General features: G+C 40.1%; 1 protein-coding gene across 4 annotated transcripts in view; it reads right to left on the bottom strand.

Moving 5' to 3' along the window:
* Positions 1–14533: 14533 nt before the first annotated feature.
* LOC134211769 (inactivation-no-after-potential D protein) overlaps positions 14534–19249 on the bottom strand; it is a 291678-nt gene continuing 286962 nt past the window's right edge. For all 4 annotated transcript variants that reach the window (XM_062688989.1, XM_062688990.1, XM_062688991.1 and 1 more), the window contains one exon: positions 14534–15311. In XM_062688989.1, coding sequence (XP_062544973.1) covers positions 15132–15311 — 180 coding nt within the window. In that variant the 3' untranslated portion in view covers positions 14534–15131. The remainder of the gene's footprint in view (positions 15312–19249) is intronic.

The following is a 19249-nucleotide window of genomic DNA, read 5'->3' as shown; positions in this document are numbered from 1 at the left end:
CCACAGATGATGCGCCTTCGTATTTCACGACTAACGTTGTTATCAGCCGTTAGCAAGGATCCGAGGTAGACGAATTCCTCGACCACCTCGAAGGTATCCCCGTCTATCGTAACACTGCTTCCCAGGCGGGCCTTGTCGCGCTCGGTTCCGCCCACAAGCATGTACTTTGTCTTTGACGCATTCACCACCAGTCCAACTTTTGTTGCTTCACGTTTCAGGCGGGTGTACAGTTCTGCCACCTTTGCAAATGTTCGGCCGACAATGTCCATGTCATCCGCGAAGCAAATAAATTGACTGGATCTGTTGAAAATCGTACCCCGGCTGTTACACCCGGCTCTCCGCATGACACCTTCTAGCGCAATGTTGAACAACAGGCACGAAAGTCCATCACCTTGTCTTAGTCCCCGGCGCGATTCGATGTATTAAACCAATAATTAATAATAATCTCTATACGCTTATCCTGTACCCTACATCCTTCTCCTCTTCTACTCTTGAAAGTTATATTTAATTTAATCTAAGCTCAGGGTCAATCCGGGAGTTCTTGAATAACGGAACGAGCTTCCCACGTTTATGCACCGAAAGAACAATTTTTCAATATAAAGATGGCGGAAAAAAGGATAATATGATCATAGAAAATAATAAATAAGAAATTTTTAATTGAATAGAACTAGTAACTAAGAATGTACATTTTTATTTTTAACTTTAATTAAGGGAAACGGAATGGAAAAAATCAACACACCTTTTTGTTCGGGTAGCGGTCGTCTACATGTGCAGCAATAAGCAAATTCCAGTTGGCGCAATTCTAGCATTCATCGAAGCGTTGAAACGGAGTGGGGAGAAGAAAGCACGGTGACGTCCCTAAACTCGTGCGCGGGGTGACAACTCATCGGATATTGAGCTTCCTGTAAGCGGGGGTAATCCCGCCGGATCTTACAGGGGCTCTCACCTCCTAGACAGCCGTTGCCACTCGCCCGCCACGTGTGATACGACGATAATGACGGAGGTCGTCGATCACCAGTCTAGGACTCGCCACCACCCGCAATCTGGTAATTACCAGACGCTGTTTCGTATCGCCGTCTCTCGTTGAATGAACCAGCCCTCGTCGCGCCGCTCGGTGGATGAATCCTTCGGCTGCGGTGTTGGTATGGCGTCGTTCTTGGCTCCGATAAGCTTCACCGGCAGAGTTCACCACCTACGCTTAGGTCGATTCCACCTACGTGGCACAATTTCTCGGAACAAGGTTCACTGCAGACTCCAGAATGATAGATGCGCGCACGGAACTTTCACGACTATTCGCACTCCAGTTATCAGACCTCGACAATCGTCTTCGATGGATAATATAATTCTGTCACTGCAAAATGGTATAATAAAACTGATTTTAAATCGCGAACTGCGGTAAGAGAGTTAGCTTTTCTGTTACCGAATAAGATCTTGAACCTGGTTTCAGGTGGTTTTTATATCCGCTGGACCGCAGTTTACAAAACCGCCATGGCATAATGCATATTGTTACCGACATGGTAGCATGGTAGCGGGTTACGGTCGTTGTTACAAACGTTCGTTTGTTGTCAGCGGTTGCTTGGTGTCAGGGGGTAAGGGATAATTCAAATTTAAATTTATAATAGGGTTGTAAAGGGCATCTGACACCGAAGGAAAGGAACTAGGATGGGATAACAAAACTTTTAAATATATAACATTACTATCTTAATCTATTTATTTAATTCTTGGCCCTTAAATTATATATACATATTATTTTTTTATGTACATTTTTTTTAATTGTTGATCGATGCTACGATAGGATTGTAACTGAGAGGTTACACTCTGAATCATTCAAACGATATTAAACAAATTACATCAAATATTGAATTTTCCGTTTAGGATTTCAGTGTACACCCAGGTTTTTTTTACACGGTTTGGTTTTGGTCGTTTAAGACCTTCAGTGACAATGAGTTAACCCCACCAAAAAATTCACAAAAAATCAAAGAAAATTCAGGGGGTATTTAAAAAGCTGTTCAGGTTAACCGAGAAATTAATGAATTCCAACCGTGTAAAAAAAAACCTGGGTGTATAGCCAACGAAACTTCAAGCTCTGAAAAGATAAAAAAAATGTTAATATCCCACTAATACCAATAGTGATTTGAAACGTAACTTACCACGGAATTTGAGCATCAACGAAGAAAACAATAAGTAACTCAACAATGCTGACAACAACCTCTGATATACCGTTCATCAAATAATGCATCCCCAAAATTACGTTTCCATTCCCTCAACATTATAAATAACCAGGTCATACCATCGAGTTAGCCTTCAAATCAGAAAAAATATCAACAAACAGCTTTGCATTACTTGTTTACATATTCTAACTCTATACGCAAGTCTACCACCGATCTTTGTCATGCAATCATGGATAGAGCTTCCAGGCTCTTGCCTTTCTTGTATACAAAGTATACGTAAAGGCTATATGTTCGCTCCGAAAGTGAACTTTTTATAGGAGGCCCGGAGACCCATAGTGTTAAATACCGATCGACTCAGCTCGACGAATTGAGGTGATGTCTGTGTGTGTATGTGTGTATGTATGTATGTGTGTGTGTGTGCGCAAAACTATGCAAAAATGTCACTCATTTTTCAGGGACTTATCCTTTACCGATTTGCTCGCAACAAGTTGCATTCGACGCATAGTGCTGTCCCATTGTTTACTATTGAAAATTGCCCATATCGGACTATGGGCTCGAAAGTTATGGCCAAAATACTATTTTTATAACTCACGAGAAAGGCTCCATCACTGCTAGGTGGATTAATCTGGGGTTTTTTTCAAACTATTTTCTTTTTTTTACACATTTTCAAACGATCCGCATTCTACCACATCTGTCACAAAACTAACTTCCTTCTTCTGCCTCTCAACCAGTCTCCGCTCTCGTATCCAATGTTTTTCTTTTTTTTCTCACATGATGCCTCTCGGCGCTCAACACGCTGATGAATTGTCAAACACTTTTAATATAAATTAATTACTATTTGCATCACGGATGCTACGACGTGTTACCTATAATATTTTCCTTTGTGTATTAAACCAATAATTAATAATAATCTCCATTCCGTGCCGATAGTTCGAACGAGCCAGACGTGTGTGCTGTGTCTCATCGCAGATTGTGTTCGGTAGTGCGAGTGCTATTGTGTAGTGCGTATCCTACCTACGGATCCAAGGCGATCACTGTCGGCGAGTGGAAGTAGCTGCTTCTGGCGACGCCAGTGAAGCAGGCTATTGTTACTGCTGCTACCTACAGCAGCAGCCGCAGATAAGTGGCAAAGATTGTTGTATTGTTCTCCCACAGAGTGGGTCTGATTAGAATAGTTTGAATTAGTTTTTTTATTAGTTTTTTTCTAATTAGTTAATAGTTATTAGTTCTTAGCTTGTAATAACTATACTTCCAACACCTTGCGAGGTGATAATGGAGGCGGAGACTGCGGAGGGCAGTGGGCCTCCCAAAGATGGTGGTCGCACACGATTCTACCATGCATCTTCTCCTGGGCCTTGGGTTGTTTACTTTCGGCAGAAAGTGAAAAGCCTAGATTTTCTCGGCATTAAGCGAGATTTGACGCGTCGTTTTCCGAAAACTGATTTCCATCAGGTAAATCGGAACAAACTACGCATAACCGCACCTACATACAAGGATGCAAACGAAATCGCTAAAGACAAGGCCTACAATGTTGAATATTTGGTTTATGTCCCCTCGCGGGAGGTCGAAATCGAAGGTGTGATCAACGCAGCGAGCCTGACTTGCAAGGATGTACTTGCGGAAAAGGCCGCTTAAAGAATGCAATGGAGTCTACTGTGGATATTCTGGATTGCAAGGAGTTGCATTCAGCTACCATGGTAGATGGTAAAAGAGTGTATTCTAAGTCAGGTTCGCTTCGGGTGACGTTCGCCGGTTCGATTCTCCCAAAATATGTAGATATTGAAAATATGTTATTTCCGGTGCGTCTTTTTGTGCCGAGGGTGTTCAATTGTACCAACTGCAAACAGTTGGGGCACACTGCCGAGTTTTGCGACAAAAACCCCCTTGTGGCAAATGTTTTGAAAAGCATAGGGAGGAGTCCTGTCAACAACAAGCTACAAAGTGCGCTTATTGTGGCATGGATCCTCCCCATGGTTTGCAAGAATGCCCGGTGTACAAAAAACGCACCCAAAAAGTGAAGCGCTCGTTGGTACAGCGCTCCAAACAGTCGTATGCGGAAATGGTTAAGTCGCAAGACACATCCGCCACAACCACCGCCACGGCTGCTATTTCAGCTGCCGTTCGAGTAAGTGATTACTACGATTCTATTGCCACTGATGAATTGGACTCCGACGTAGCTGATATGGATGATTCTTCGGAGGTACACGTGCCCGAAAAGAGGAAGCAACCGTCTTCCCCGGGATCGCGCCGTAAGAGAACAAAAGTCATCCATAAAAGCTTGCCAAAATCTGAAGGTAATGGGGATTATTTAAAATCCTGAAGCAATCTGTCTTCACTGCTCCTTTGGATCCTAGTTGCAGCAAGACATTCCCGCCATTGCCTAAAACCGATGTTTCCAAGAAACATCCGGTTAGGAGAATCAATGAAAGAAAAATGCAATTCGCACTTCCAGAAAAATATTCCGTCCAAGCGAGGATTGATCTCCTTTAAGGACCTCGTGGACCGTTTTTGAATTTGTTCAATATTCCGAATTCATTGAGGCCACTCATTGACCTCTTTATACCAACAGTAGAAAGTTATCTGAAGCAATTGACTGTTTCATGGCCCCTTCTTGCAGAAATTGTATCTTTCGATGGATAATACGGCCATGCAAGATACAATCACTGTGCTGCAGTGGAACTGCCATAGTCTGAAAAATAAATTAGACGTGTTCAAGTTTTTGATTCGCAATTCCGATTGCGATATATTTGCACTCTGTGAAACATGGCTTTCTTCTGAAGATGAAATCAACTTCCACGATTTTAATATTATTCGCCAAGATCGGGATGATCATTATGGTGGCGTTCTTTTGGGGATCAAAAAGTGCTACTCCTTCTACAGAATTCCCATTCCGACTGTTAATGGCCTAGAGATCGTCGCTTGCCAAATAAATGTAAAGAAAAAAGATCTTTGCATAGCTTCAGTGTACATTCCTCCAAATGCCTCTATTAATCGTCGACATTTTTGGAGCGCAGTCTCCCTCCTATCATCTCCAGTATTGATATTGGGTGATATGAACGCACATGGTATTGGATGGGGCGAAACGTATGACGATTATAGAGCGCCTATTTTTTATGATTTGTGTGACGATTTCAATTTGAATATTTTGAACACTGGTGAAGTAACTCGAATAGGACCAAATGGTCAACAAAGCCGTATTGATCTGTCTTTATGTTCAAATTCACTATCATTAGATTGCACGTGGAAGGTAATTCAAGATCCCCATGGTAGTGACCACATGCCGATAGTCACCACAATTAAGAGTGGCTATCAACAATCTGAGCCAGTTAATGTTCCTTTCGATCTCACGAAGAACATTGACTGGCAAAAATTTGCATCGGCGGTAAAAATTGGTATTGAATCAACTGATACTCTTCCACCTTTGGATGAATATCGATTCCTTACTGAGTTGATTTAAAAAAGCGCACTAGAAGCTCAGAAACGACGCGTTCCAAGTACATCTGTCATCAGAAGACCAGCCACTCCTGGATGGGATGATGAATGTACTAAGTTGTATTCTGAGAAATCTGATGCCTTCAAGGCCTTCCGTAAACACGGAAGGTCAGAGCTTTGAAGAGTATTTGAGGCTCGAAAGAAAACTCAAAAATCTTCTCAAGGCAAAAAACGTAGCTACTGGCGACGTTTGGTCGAGGCACTACCACGAGAAGCCTCAATGACATCACTTTGGAAGACGGCTCGCAACATGCGGAACCGCATTTCCACCAATGAGAGTGAAGAATACTCCAATCGATGGATATTCAACTTCGCAAAAAGGTCTGCCCAGATTCCGTACCAGCAGAACCGCTATTTCGAGAATCAGTCACTGATCCCGGTTCATTGGGTGGACCATTCACAATGCTGGAACTTTCTATGTCTCTTCTTTCATCGAATAACTCTGCTCCGGGATGCGATAACATCAAATTCAATCTTCTTAAAAACCTCCCAGATATCGCAAAGACGATTACTTGACCTGTACAACTGTTTCATGGAGTACAACATTGTGCCACCTGAATGGCGACAGGTCAAAGTAATAGCTATTCAAAAGCCTGGGAAACCAGCGTCTAATCACAATTCATACCGACCGATTGCCATGCTATCATGCATGAGAAAATTATTGGAGAAAATGATCCTTTCAAGAGTCGACCATTGGGTCGAAGAAAATGCATTGCTTTCAAATACTCAGTTTGGATTTAGAAAAGGGAAAGGAACAAACGATTGTCTAGCGTTGCTTTCTTCAGATATACAACTGGCCTTTGCGCACAAGGAGCAATTGGCTTCAGTATTCTTGGACATTAAGGGCGCTTTTGATTCAGTTTCCATAGAAGTACTGTCAGACAATCTGCACAGTAATGGATTACCCGTTATTTTGAATAATTTCTTGTACAATTTGTTGTCAGAAAAACAAATGAACTTCACACTCGGCACTCTGACAACTTCCAGAACTAGTTACATGGGCCTTCCCCAAGGATCATGTTTAAGTCCCTTGCTTTATAATTTCTATGTTAAAGATATTGACAATTGTTTGGAAGGACAATGCCCGCTCAGACAACTTGCAGATGCTGCCGTGGTCTCTCTAAGAGGTCCATGTGCAGCTGTCTTGCAAGGACCATTGCAAAGTACCCTGGATAATCTGACTGTTTGGGCCAGACATTTAGGGATCGAGTTTTCACCGCAAAAACTCAGTTGGTTGTGTTTACTAAGAAGCGGTATCCTGCTCAACTGAAACTCAAGCTGTTGAATGATGACATCAACCAATCTTTATCTTCTGAATACCTTGGGGTCGTGTTTGATTCCAAATGTACCTGGAAACTCCACATTGAGTATTTGATACAAAAATGCCGGAAAAGGATCAATTTTCTACGTTCTATCTCCGGAACATGGTGGGGTGCTCACCCGGAAGACCTCATCAAACTCTATAGAACGACTATTCTCTCTGTTTTAGAGTATGGCTCCTTCTGCTTCCTCTCAGCAGCTGATTGCCACCTGATCAAATTGGAACGAATTCAGTATCGTTGTTTGCGTATTGCTCTTGGCTGTATGCATTCAACGCATAACATGTGCCTGGAGGTGCTTGCTGGAGTCACTTCTTTAAAGCACCGTTACTGGGAGCTCTCGCTTAGAATACTCATCAAATGTGGAACAAGTAACACACTTGTTCTAGATAACTTCGATAATATGCTTGAACTAACTTGTCGTTCAAGATTCCTGAGAGTTTATCTCAACTACATATCGTCAGATCTTTGTCTTCCGTGTTATAATCCCCCTCGAGTTCACTTCACCAACGACAGTTCCTCAATTGTATACGATCTGTCCATGAAACATGCTATTCAAGGAATACCAGATCATCTTCGACAAATATCTATTCCCTCACTTCTGAAAAATATGAACATGTCAATTGCAACAACAGATATTTCACTGATGGTTCTCGCATCAACGGATCCACTGGCTTCGGTGTTTTCAATGTAACTTCAACCACCTTCCGAAAACTTCAGGAACCGTGTTCGGTTTATGTTGCTGAGCTGGCAGCAATTAACTTCGCTTTGGGGATAATTTCCAATCAGCCCGTAGACCATTATTTCATCTTCTCGGATAGTCTTAGTTCTATCGAGGCACTCCGGTCGATGAAACCTGTTAAGCACGCATCTTACTTTCTTACAAACATAAGAGAGCAGATGCGTGTTTTGGTCGAAAGATCATTCAAGATTACCTTTGTATGGGTCCCATCTCACTGCTCAATCTACGGCAATGAGAAGGCAGACTCGCTGGCAAAGGTGGGCGCACAGGAAGGTGAGGTTTATGATAGACAACTCTCGAGTAACGAGTTTTTCCCATTAGTCCGTCAGAGTACTCTTCAAAGTTGGCAAAGGAATTGGACACACAATGAACTCGGACGGTGGCTATTTTCCATAGTTCCAAAAGTTTCTGGGCGAGCGTGGTTCAGAGGTGAGGACTTAAGTCGAGGCTTCATTCGCGTGATGTCGAGACTTATGTCCAATCACTATTCACTAAACGCACATCTGTACAGAATAAACCTTGTCGATAGCAACTTATGTAGGTGCGGAGCCGGTTATGATGACATCGATCACGTAGTTTGGTTCTGCTCGGAAAAGGACGCCTCCAGAGAGCGACTATTGGATACCCTAGTGGCCCGAGGTAAACAACCCTTCAGGGAAATTCGAGGTGTTTTGGGGGATCGTGATGCGATCTATATGCAGGCCATTTATAGTTTCATTTGTGATTCTGACATCAAAATCTAATTTTTTTTTCTTCTGTCAAAGTTTTTTTTTCGTACTGTCTCTGTCTCTATGTTCCGTAGATCTCCGTTACTCAGGCCATCCGGAAGACGCTCACAGTAGAACCAATCCTCGAGCACGACGACACGCCACATCGTCCCTTACGCCAAATGCCCGGATCAGCAGCCGAAATTCCTTGATTCCGAATCCTAAGCCTCGTCCATCCTTTAATATTGTAAACTAACCTCGAGTCACCACGAGTACGCTGGCTCCTATCCCTCTCTTACTAACTGAAAAAAAAAATGTCATTGATTGTATATATTACAAAGAAATATGGCTCCGTAAAGTGTTATACACGCCTGAGCCTACCAAATAAACGAACTTGGAAAAAAAATAATAATAATCTCTATACGCTTATCCTGTACCCTACAAGAAATTTATTATTCCACTCACTGTTCCCAGCACAATTATACTTTTTTTATACATTTTAATTTCTATCACAATCTGTGTTTTGTTCATTCAGCTTCTTCCATATCAGCTTTTTCACTTTCCCTGAATAAACGTTTCTGAGTCTTCAATGATTTTCTTAAGATTGCTGCGATTCGAAGTCCGGTCGCCATTTACTAAGATCATTTTTTACACTTAATACCTTTTCATGGACACTTTCTTTCCACACGAGATTGTCCAACTGGAGTGTTCCAGTTAGGGTCTCAATAATAATAACTTGAAACTAAAGTAGTCGATAGCCTGGTGTGAACCAGTCGGGTCGAGCTCGAAAATCAGAATCTCTGTTTATTAGGGTTCAGCTGTTATTTATTCATTTCAAGGTCTCAGTTTTAAATGGGAAATATACATGAAAGAAAGAGTTATATAATTTGATAGTGATACAACTGGAGTAACAAAAGTTCCAAACAAACTCTTCTTTGACCCATCAGCCGTATCGATTATTATTATGCACTTTGCCTTGGCTAGTCATTTGACACCTTTGAACTGCCTGCCATCGATTTTGGACCTCATAAGTGAAGGTAGAGAGAGATGATAGAATGATGTTACTCGGTGTTTAATGACTTCCATATGTCATTATCATTACTTCCATATGTATATGTCGTTCTCAATTGCATAGTTTGTGCTATGGGGTCATTAATTTATTGCTCGGATGATTATTGTGTGATTTTTATTGTTTTCGATATACTGGGTTTGTCATGCAATTGTGGATATATAGTATACTACACCATCCACCAGAGCTGCGGCAACACACACGAGCTGGGAACAGCTTTCATAGTGATGAGCGATGTGCAAAGACGCGTGATCGGGTGGTGGCCAATCAATGAAAGAATGTGTAGGTTGAGGATCAAATGCCTGTTCTTCAACTGAAGCATAATCAACCTCCATAGTCCACACCGAGATGAATACACCACTAGGTGTTCCAATCTGCCAAATTCACGATTCAGCCATCTTGGATTTTAGTATGGGAGAGCCAGCCGGCTTGTTGTCGTTTTGCACTGAAAATGAATTTTTCACCCCCGCCTTCTTCTCTTCCACAAACTGAGCACATTGCAACACCTAGCTGTGTATTCATCTTGGTCCACACTTCGGAAGCACTGATGATGATAAGGACGCGTTTTACGCGCAGCTGGAACGTTAGTACGACTGCTGTCCAAGTCAAAATCATTATAGGAGATTAGAACGCTCAGGTTGGCCAAGAGGAGGAGTTTGGACCGACTATTGGAAAGTTCAGCGCCGACGAACGAAAACGGCCTACGACTAATTGATTACGCTGACCCCAAAAATATGGTCATTCGCAGCACCTACTTCCAACACAGCCTTCCGTATCGATACACATGGAGATCACCACTGCAGACAGAAAATCGACCACTTCTGATTGACGGACGGCACTTCTCCGACATTATCGACGTCAGGACATATCGTGGCTCTAATATCGCCTCTGAGAACTATCTAGTGATGGTTAAACTGCGCAAAAAACTATCCGTCATCAACAATGACGGCCACCACAGTAAGACCTAGAGTGACTGAACCAACCTGATGTCGACACTGAATACGCGCAGAATATGGAGGCAGCGGGTGAGCTCGATGGGACCCCTCTCAAGGACTGCTGGAATACAGTTAAAGCAGCCATTAACGACGCAGCGGAGAACAACGTCGGGTATGTTGGACGAAGTCAACGGAACGATTGGTTCGACGAAGATTGCAGACAGATTCTGGAAAAGAAAAACGCGGCGCAGGCGGTCACGCTGCAGCAAGGGACCCGGCCGAACGTGGTACGTTATAGACGGCAGCGGAGACAGCAGACCCGCCATTTTTTTCAAGAAAATAAATGCCGCCTGGAATAAGCGGAGTGCGAGGAGATGGAACAGCTGTGCCGTTCGCAAGAAACATGCAAGGTCTATGCGAAGCTCAACGTATCCCGCCATGGCTTTGTGCAGAGAGCTGAGATGTGTAGGGATAATGATGGGAGTATCTTGACGGACGAATGTGTGGTAATCGAAAGGTGGAAGCAGCACGACGAGGAACATTTAAATGGCGCTAAGAGTACAGACAGTGAAAATCAAGGCAATGGAGTCGCGAATGTCGAAGCCAGAGTCGGGTGTAAAAGCCAGGGTACGATTTTCAATTGAATGGATCAATTAATTTGTTCCACGGATGACATGGACATTGTCTACCGAATATTTGCAAAAGTGGCAGAGCTGCACACCCGCCTGAAACATGAAGCAACAAAAGTTGGAATGGTGGTGAACCCTAGCAGCACACATGTCTCACATAGGTTACTGCAACTTCTATGTGACCAGATGTAGTCACAATGAAGTTGCTGCAACCATTTTAGCCTGATTTGTGCTGCTCGGGAATGCATCGAAGAAACATGCTAGTGGGTGGAACCGAGCGCGGCAGGGCCCGCCTGGGAAGCAGTGTTTCGATAGCAGGGGATACCTTCGAGGTGGTCGATGAATTCGTCTACCTTGGACCCTTGCTAACGGCTGATAATAATGTTAGTCGTGGAATACGAAGGCGCATCATCTGTGGAAGTCTGGCCTACTACGGGCTTCAGAAGAAAACCCGGTCAAAAAAGATTCACCACTGCACCAAATGTGTCATGTACAAAACGCTAATAAGACCGGTAGTTCTCTACGGACATGAATCATGGACAATTCTTGAGGAGAACTTGCACGCAATTGGAGTATTCGAGTAACGAGTGTTTCAGACCATATTTGGCGGTGTGCAAGAAAACGGTGTATGGTGGCGAACAATGAAGCACGAGCTCGAGTTCTACGGTGAACCCAGTATCCACTTCTTCTTCATTGGCCATTGGTCATCCCCCACTGGGACATTGCCGCCTCGCAGCTTCATTAAGCTCTTCCACAGTTATCAACCACAAGGTTTCTAAGCTAAGTTACGATTTTTGCATTTGTATATCATGTAACACGATGTTACTTTTATGCTCAGGGAAGTCAAGACAATTTCCAACCCGAAAATTTCTTAGACCAGACCGGGATTCGAACCCTGCCACCCTCAGGATGGTCTGGCTTTGTAGCCGCGCATTGTACCGCACCACCCTAACTCACAAGGTAGCTAAAGCCGATGGGCTGGGCATGTTGCAAGAATGCCGCACATCAACCCTGCAAAGATAGTGTTCGCTTTCAAATTGGGAGGTACGAGACGGCGTGGAGCGCAACGAGTGAGGTGGGCTGATCAGATACAGAACTACATGGCGAGCGTGGGGCGAATTTGATGGAGAGATGCGGCCTCAAACCGTGTATTATGGCGTCAAATTGTTTATTCTGTGTTATCTGTTTAGATGTAAGCTAAATAAATGATATGAAATTGTTAGGCAGATGAGCATGAATAGTAGGGTGTCCCAAAAAAAATCGATGTTCGAAAAGTCATGGTGCTCAACCCTGAAATGAAAGATATACCTGTCTGGATAATTTTTGTAGAACAAACCGAATTTCTAAAAAATCGTTTAGAGGTCGCGCTAGATCGATTTTTGAAAAATGACCATTTTTTAGGTAAAAAATCAAATATTGGGTCCTTTCACAATTTTTTTTGAAGATCACCCATTCGTTTTATATTTTTTTATTTTTCTGTGGATCTTTGCCCATTGTATCCATGAATTAGTTCTTGGTATTATGTGTTTTTACAGTCTGCAGAACCTTTTGAATATCGAAAAAAGCACATTTTTTTGACTAAATTTCCAAGTTATTTCATTCTCACACAAAAAATATTTTTTTCTCATTCATAAAAACTTACATACTACAAAGAGCTATTTATAAGGAGTATTTTCATAAAAAAAGATCCAAGAAATGTTGTTCTGGGGCTGAGATATAGCAGTTTTAGTAAATAGTCAAAAAGTGTATAAATTCGGTACTTTTTCTTTACATGTTATAATTTCATCAAGATTGCACCAATATTTTAATTTAAATTAAAAACAATTCAAAAGCAAATAAATGGGAATATTTTCTAAGTAACATAGCTTTTCTTTCCGATGGAGTTCGTTACCTGAATTACAGGATTTGGTCGGAGTATATGGATGGAGCCAGTTATAAAATTATATCACACCCAACAGTTAATATGTAGCAATATACAAGTAATTAGGTTTACTATGATCTCTTTATTAGTTTTGATTAAATCATAGGATGCTTTTCACGGTATATAAAAAACAAGGCAGGCTCAGTACGTATGTAAACATTCAGTTTGAACGTAAACATGTGTCGTCACTACTATTATCGCACAAGCTGAACTGAGACGATGCTCTACGGTCTCAGCATGCTTAATTTTGTACTCAAACATGTGGCAATAAAATATGCGTCTCACTTGAAGTGTCATTTTTTCGTTTTTACTTCAAGTTTATTCCATTTTTACTTTTGCAATATCTCAAGTGAACTCATGGAAAAGCTGTCGAACTGATACGACGAAAAAATTGTTTGACTGTCATATGACATATCAAAAGCATCACGGTATACAGACAACAAGGTAGGCTCGTAAGAAAAGTGACACGTCAAGAGTGACGCATATTTCATCGCCACATGTGAGAGTACAGAAGTAAGCATGCTGAGACCGTAGAGCATCATCTCAGTTCAGCTTGTGCGAAGATAGTAGTGACGACACATGTTTACGTTCAAACTGAATGTTTACATACGTGCTGAGCCTGCCTTGTTTTTTGTAAACGATGAAAAGCATACTATGATTGAATCGACACTAATAAAGAGATCATAGTAAACCTGATTACTTGTATATTGCTACATATTAACTGTTGGGTGTGATATAATTTTATAACTGGCTCCATCCATATACTCCGACCAAATCCTGTAATTCAGGTAACAAACTCCATCGGAAAGAAAAGCTATGTTACCTAGAAAATATTCCCATTTATTTGCTTTTGAATTGTTTTTAATTTAAATTAAAATATTGGTGCAATCTTGATGAAATTATAACATGTAAAGAAAAAGTACCGAATTTGTACACTTTTTGACTATTTACTAAAACTGCTATATCTCAGCCCCAGAACAACATTTCTTGGATCTTTTTTATGAAAATACTTCTTATAAATAGCTCTTTGTAGTATGTAAATTTTTCTGAATGAGAAAAAAATATTATTTGTGTGAGAATGAAATAACTTCGAAAATTAGTCAAAAAAATGTGCTTTTTTCGATATTTAAAAAGTTCTGCAGACTGTAAAAACACATAATACCAAAAACTAATTCATGGAGACAATGGGCAAAGATCCACAGAAAAATAAAAAAATATAAAACGAATGGGTGACCCTCAAAAAAATTGTGAAAGGACCCAATATTTGATTTTTTACCTAAAAAAAGGTCATTTTTCAAAAATCGATCTAGCGCGACCTCTAAACGATTTTTTAGAAATTCGGTTTGTTCTACAAAAATTATCCAGACAGGTATATCTTTCATTTCAGGGTTGAGCACCATGACTTTTCGAACATCGATTTTTTTTGGGACACCCTAATGAATAGCTTGAATAGTGTGGATGCTTTGTTGCGGATGAACAATGAGGATATTGATTAATTACGGCGAAATTAGAATGGTAGCAGGGATGCTACAGTGATTGATATGCATGTAACTTGTTCCTAAGTGCTTTATTTCTTTTCTTATTCATATTTAAAAAATATGCAATATATTTTAACAATATAGCATCATTGAACCATTTACATGAATGTTAATAGGTTATTGAACCTTTGATTATTTTCTCACTTCTTTAAGACATTTCAATTGTTTTTTGTGTTTTATTGAAGACTAAATAACCATTTTAATCTACAACTCTTTACCTTTATGGCCAACTGATTATGACAGTTGACAACTAGAAAACTATGGTCATAGCTAGTTCATATTTAACTAGTTTTGAAACTTCTTTTAAAAAATTTTAAGCGGTTTACATAAAAACTAAATAAATCTTAAACTACTACCTAATGTCCAGACATCATCCGTTTGTTGAGAGAATATCGAGGAAATCGACTTTATCATGATATGACGACTAACTATAGCCAATACTGGTACACTGATCCTATATAACAAATGTCGGTTTATTTTAGAACTTTTGGACAATTAACATTGTTAATTTTCACTATTAAATACCTCTACTAAGGCGCATTTGTCTATGTTCGTAGCTAAATTAATAAATTAAAAACCTTACATATATATTAGAAAACATTACTTATCTACACTGCACGATTTTTCGGCTTTGGTCTTAAAATTGAAAGAAATATTTTTCCTTGAGCAGTTTTGAACAAAAGTGAACAATCATCATATGACAAATTGCTTAACTTTTCGGAATCAAGACTAGTTATAATATCACCAATCCGAATTCTTCCATCTGATTCGGCTGTACCGCCTGGGAGCTGTGGAACAAAGAAAAATTAGTCAATAGTATTCGGCATGAGGAAATGGAAAAATGTATATATCAAATCTAAGAAGTGTGGTTAGGATTATCTTGTTTCGTAACATTATTTATATTTGGAGAACTATTTTACCCATCTCTCCCCATCCCAATATTTTGCCAAATAGTTTCATCTACATATAGAAATAAACCTTGTAAGTTTCAGCCAGATGCTCGATAAAATGGAGTTGCGTTGCAAACAAACAGTGCAATGTGCAGAAACTCATAATTTGATTGATTGTTCTTAAGTCGGCGCACTGAAATAAGTTTCAATAAGTTTGATGTATATTCTGCTTGAGCTTACATATAAAAATTTATGAATTTTTGACATTTTATTTTTACAAGGCTATTTTACCCAATTTACTGAAATTGCTCATTTGTCGTTAAGAATAATTGTTTTTTTTTTCGCATAGCTGTAAAAGCAACATCACTACCGGTACCCACATTAATTGTAGCTTATTAAAAAAAATGTTAACAAGCACGTTCCAGTTTGCGAAAGACGTGCCAATGTTTAAGGCACTTATTTTGCTCCTATTTTACTTCTGTTGGAAATTGTTCTACAAATAGTTTGTTATCTAATTATAGATCAGCGAAGGATATACGTATCTATTGAGACGAAAAATATAGATGAATTGAAAGGAAGAAGAAATAGTGTTTTTAAACTTATGTATTTTCTGCTAGAACTCACATAAAAATTGATGTATTTTTTGACATTTATTTTTAAAGGACTATTTTACCCTACACTCCCCTAATAGAAAATTCTGATTTTTAATTTCTTAGACTTAGACAAAAAAGTTTGGACAGTTTTCACCAGATCGGAAATCATCAACATAAGTAGGGTCGAAATTTGTGCGAACTTTCTTAAGAATAAACAGTGTTGCAGAAAATTGCGATTTTCTTAGAAATTCTTGAGTTGGCGCTTCTAGGAATGTTCCGATTTCCATCTCACTGTACATATATCCATCTCATCGCTAAACAAAGAAATACGGCACCAATTTTGTCGCTTCTTTTTGTCAACATGCGTGCTCACTGCTGAAAAAATCATAAAAATAATAAACAAACCAAATTCCTTTCCATTGCTTTGTTTTTGATGGGATTGAAATAGGAGCTATGAGATGAAGTGGCGAACCGTTCCCCTACATTATATATGAGATGAAAGCTCTTTAGTTCCTTAATTGCCTTACGGGTTTAGTTTTTTATCCTAGATATGTTGGTGAAAAATATTTCCTTTGGAAAAACGATCATTTTTTTATCGAAAAAGTCAATTTTATCCTAAAGTAAACAACTTTATAACCCTAAAATCCTTAATCCCGTAACACGGTAGATCACTTTAACGTAGTGTGTTGCGGTGTAAGATCTATCAAACAGAGCCCTAGCTTAATCCATTTTCCTAGCTAGGGCAATAAGTTGTGGTAATTAAGGATTCATCGTATTTAGTCCCCGCTACCAACAGCAGTCTCAGAAATAAAACATAATTAATGTTACCTTGCAGACAGTTCAAAGACTCGAATTCCTCTGGTTTGAGGCTAAACTGTATGCAGCGGAAACAACTTTTCAAGCAATTAGTTAAAAAACCTCGGTACCCGTCCCTAGGTTGAACTGACTGCTGGAAAAGTCGAGTTAGGGGTTTAAATACGTACTAACTCTTCTTGAACTGGTGAAAAATGGTAGTGAGAGGAACACACGGAAGTTCTTATTACTGAACAAATTCTCTTGCTTGAAATGGTCTTGTAGACAGAGCTAAATCCCGGGTTTTAAGAGTTTTACGGGTGATATTCTAGAAGCAAGACAAGGATGTGGCTAGGGCTCCGATGCATGGCCAAAATAGTATTACTGTTCTGTTTTCTCAAGACAGGATTGATTTCCTATTGATAAGGGGCGCGCCTTCAATGGGATAGCTCTCTGTGAAGGGTCTAAATAGCGGGGCCTTGTCATGGTGATCTTGAGAAAACAAAACAACAACTGTATCGAAACCGATACTGCATTGCTTATCAATAGTAATGGAGTAATTCGACATGCACTTAAACACTAAAGATACGGGTAACGCTACAATAGATCTAATAACTGGTCGCAGTGGCACACCCGAACAGGAAAAAAACCCTAAATTACAGTCCCTTCCCGATTTTGGCAACACGACGGGATTTTAATGTTGCCAAAAACGGGAAAGAAATTTCATACAAAATTTCATTTTTTTTGTTTGCCTGATTGAAGCTAAATACTTAGAATATGTACTACAAAGTATGTGGAGTGTGTTTAAGTGATGCATGGCATCATAATTGCCATTTTTGCGATATTATTCATAACTTGGAGATTGTAGCTCAAACAAACTTAAGAATGATAATCAAAACATAATGTAATCAAAACTAATTAGACAATTTCATAAGACAAATTCAATAATAAATAATATTTGAAATTAACAATAGCGTCGGCCATGTCCTTACAAAAAATTGTAGTAATAAAAAAACGTTTCTAAAGTAGTCCATTGAAGTGCTGACTTCAATTGACATCTCATATAAATTTTAGTCCTCCGAAAATGCTTGTTTTTATCATAATTCTCTATATAAATCAAATAGCGATCCGACGGATACAAGATGACAAAATGTGCTACAAATTTCGGATTCATATATAATGGATTTTTATGGAGGCAAACTTTCTTGTGGTCGGTGTGATTAAGAGTAAAGTTCTGCGCACAATGTTCGCTGACATTATGGAAAAAAACGAACGCAAGGCATAAGACCTTCAATTGTTTTAGAAAATGGCAACGGAAATCTCCATTCTGCACATTGGTCAAGCGTATCCAATGTAGTGTGAGTATGGATTAACTACACTCGACTCACTAAAATCAAATCCCTTTGCACTAGTCGGTTTCCTAGCACTAACCAGGAATATTTCAGGGGCAATGACTGATCCTTGCGCACTATGTGCACCTCGCACTACGAGTGATAGTGTGGCCAATTGGAAGCTGGAAGACCATTTGTGGCATGCCACCTCTGACACTCGATAGCAGTCAACCAGTAGGCTCGCTGCAGCTTATCGCACTCCAGTTCTCCATGCTAGTGATTAACACGTTGAAGACGAAGTAGGCTCAAGAGAAAACAACGGCTATTCGACAAAAACAAGGTGGTTGAAGAATTCGTGTACTTGGGCTCATTTGACTTCCGATAACGATATCAGCAGACAAATTCGGAGACGCAACGTGGCAGGAAAGCGTACGTACGAGGTCTGGACAATGCTTGTGGACGAGCACTTGGAGTAAAAAAAGGTTCTCTACAACGATTCGACAGGCACAATAAGGCGAGGTGTGCAGCGATCAAGGTGGAAGACGATTCACGGACTCTCCGTAGACTGCGTGACTGGTAACGTACAGCAGTAGACGGAGACTACTGTTATGTACCGCAGAGGCCACTCCGGCCTTAGGCTGAATAAATAATAATAAAACCGACATATGACGCATCACTCCCCTATCGAAGCAGCTAGAATTACACCAGTGATCTCATTGGAACTTCACAGGAGGTACTCTACTTCTGATACTTCGCCATCACAAATAAAACACACGAGAGCAGGCATTGGAAGTGTGAGTGAGCATTGTGAGCATTGATCTTTTGCAATCTATGCTACATCCATAGCCAATAAGTGAACTGCCTCACTCAGATGGATGTCAAACAATGAGTACACAGAAAAAAAATATGAAAAATAAACAGCACGTAAAACTTAACATGCGGAAATTTACGCTATTCTACGCTGGAATGATCCTCTTCCTAACAAGATTGTTTACAACGTGTATGCAATATTGACGATTCACGTCAAATATTGCATACATTTAGGCTATATCTCGTGTGGAATTGCGCTAATAATGGCGTTCCATTTAAATATGTGCATGATTTTTAGCGTAAATTTCAG

The sequence above is a fragment of the Armigeres subalbatus genome, chromosome 2, assembly GCF_024139115.2.
Source record: "Armigeres subalbatus isolate Guangzhou_Male chromosome 2, GZ_Asu_2, whole genome shotgun sequence".
In the NCBI taxonomy this organism is placed as follows: domain Eukaryota; kingdom Metazoa; phylum Arthropoda; class Insecta; order Diptera; family Culicidae; genus Armigeres; species Armigeres subalbatus.
Note: the sequence above shows the minus strand (reverse complement) of the source record. Positions and strands in the feature narration are given on the sequence as shown.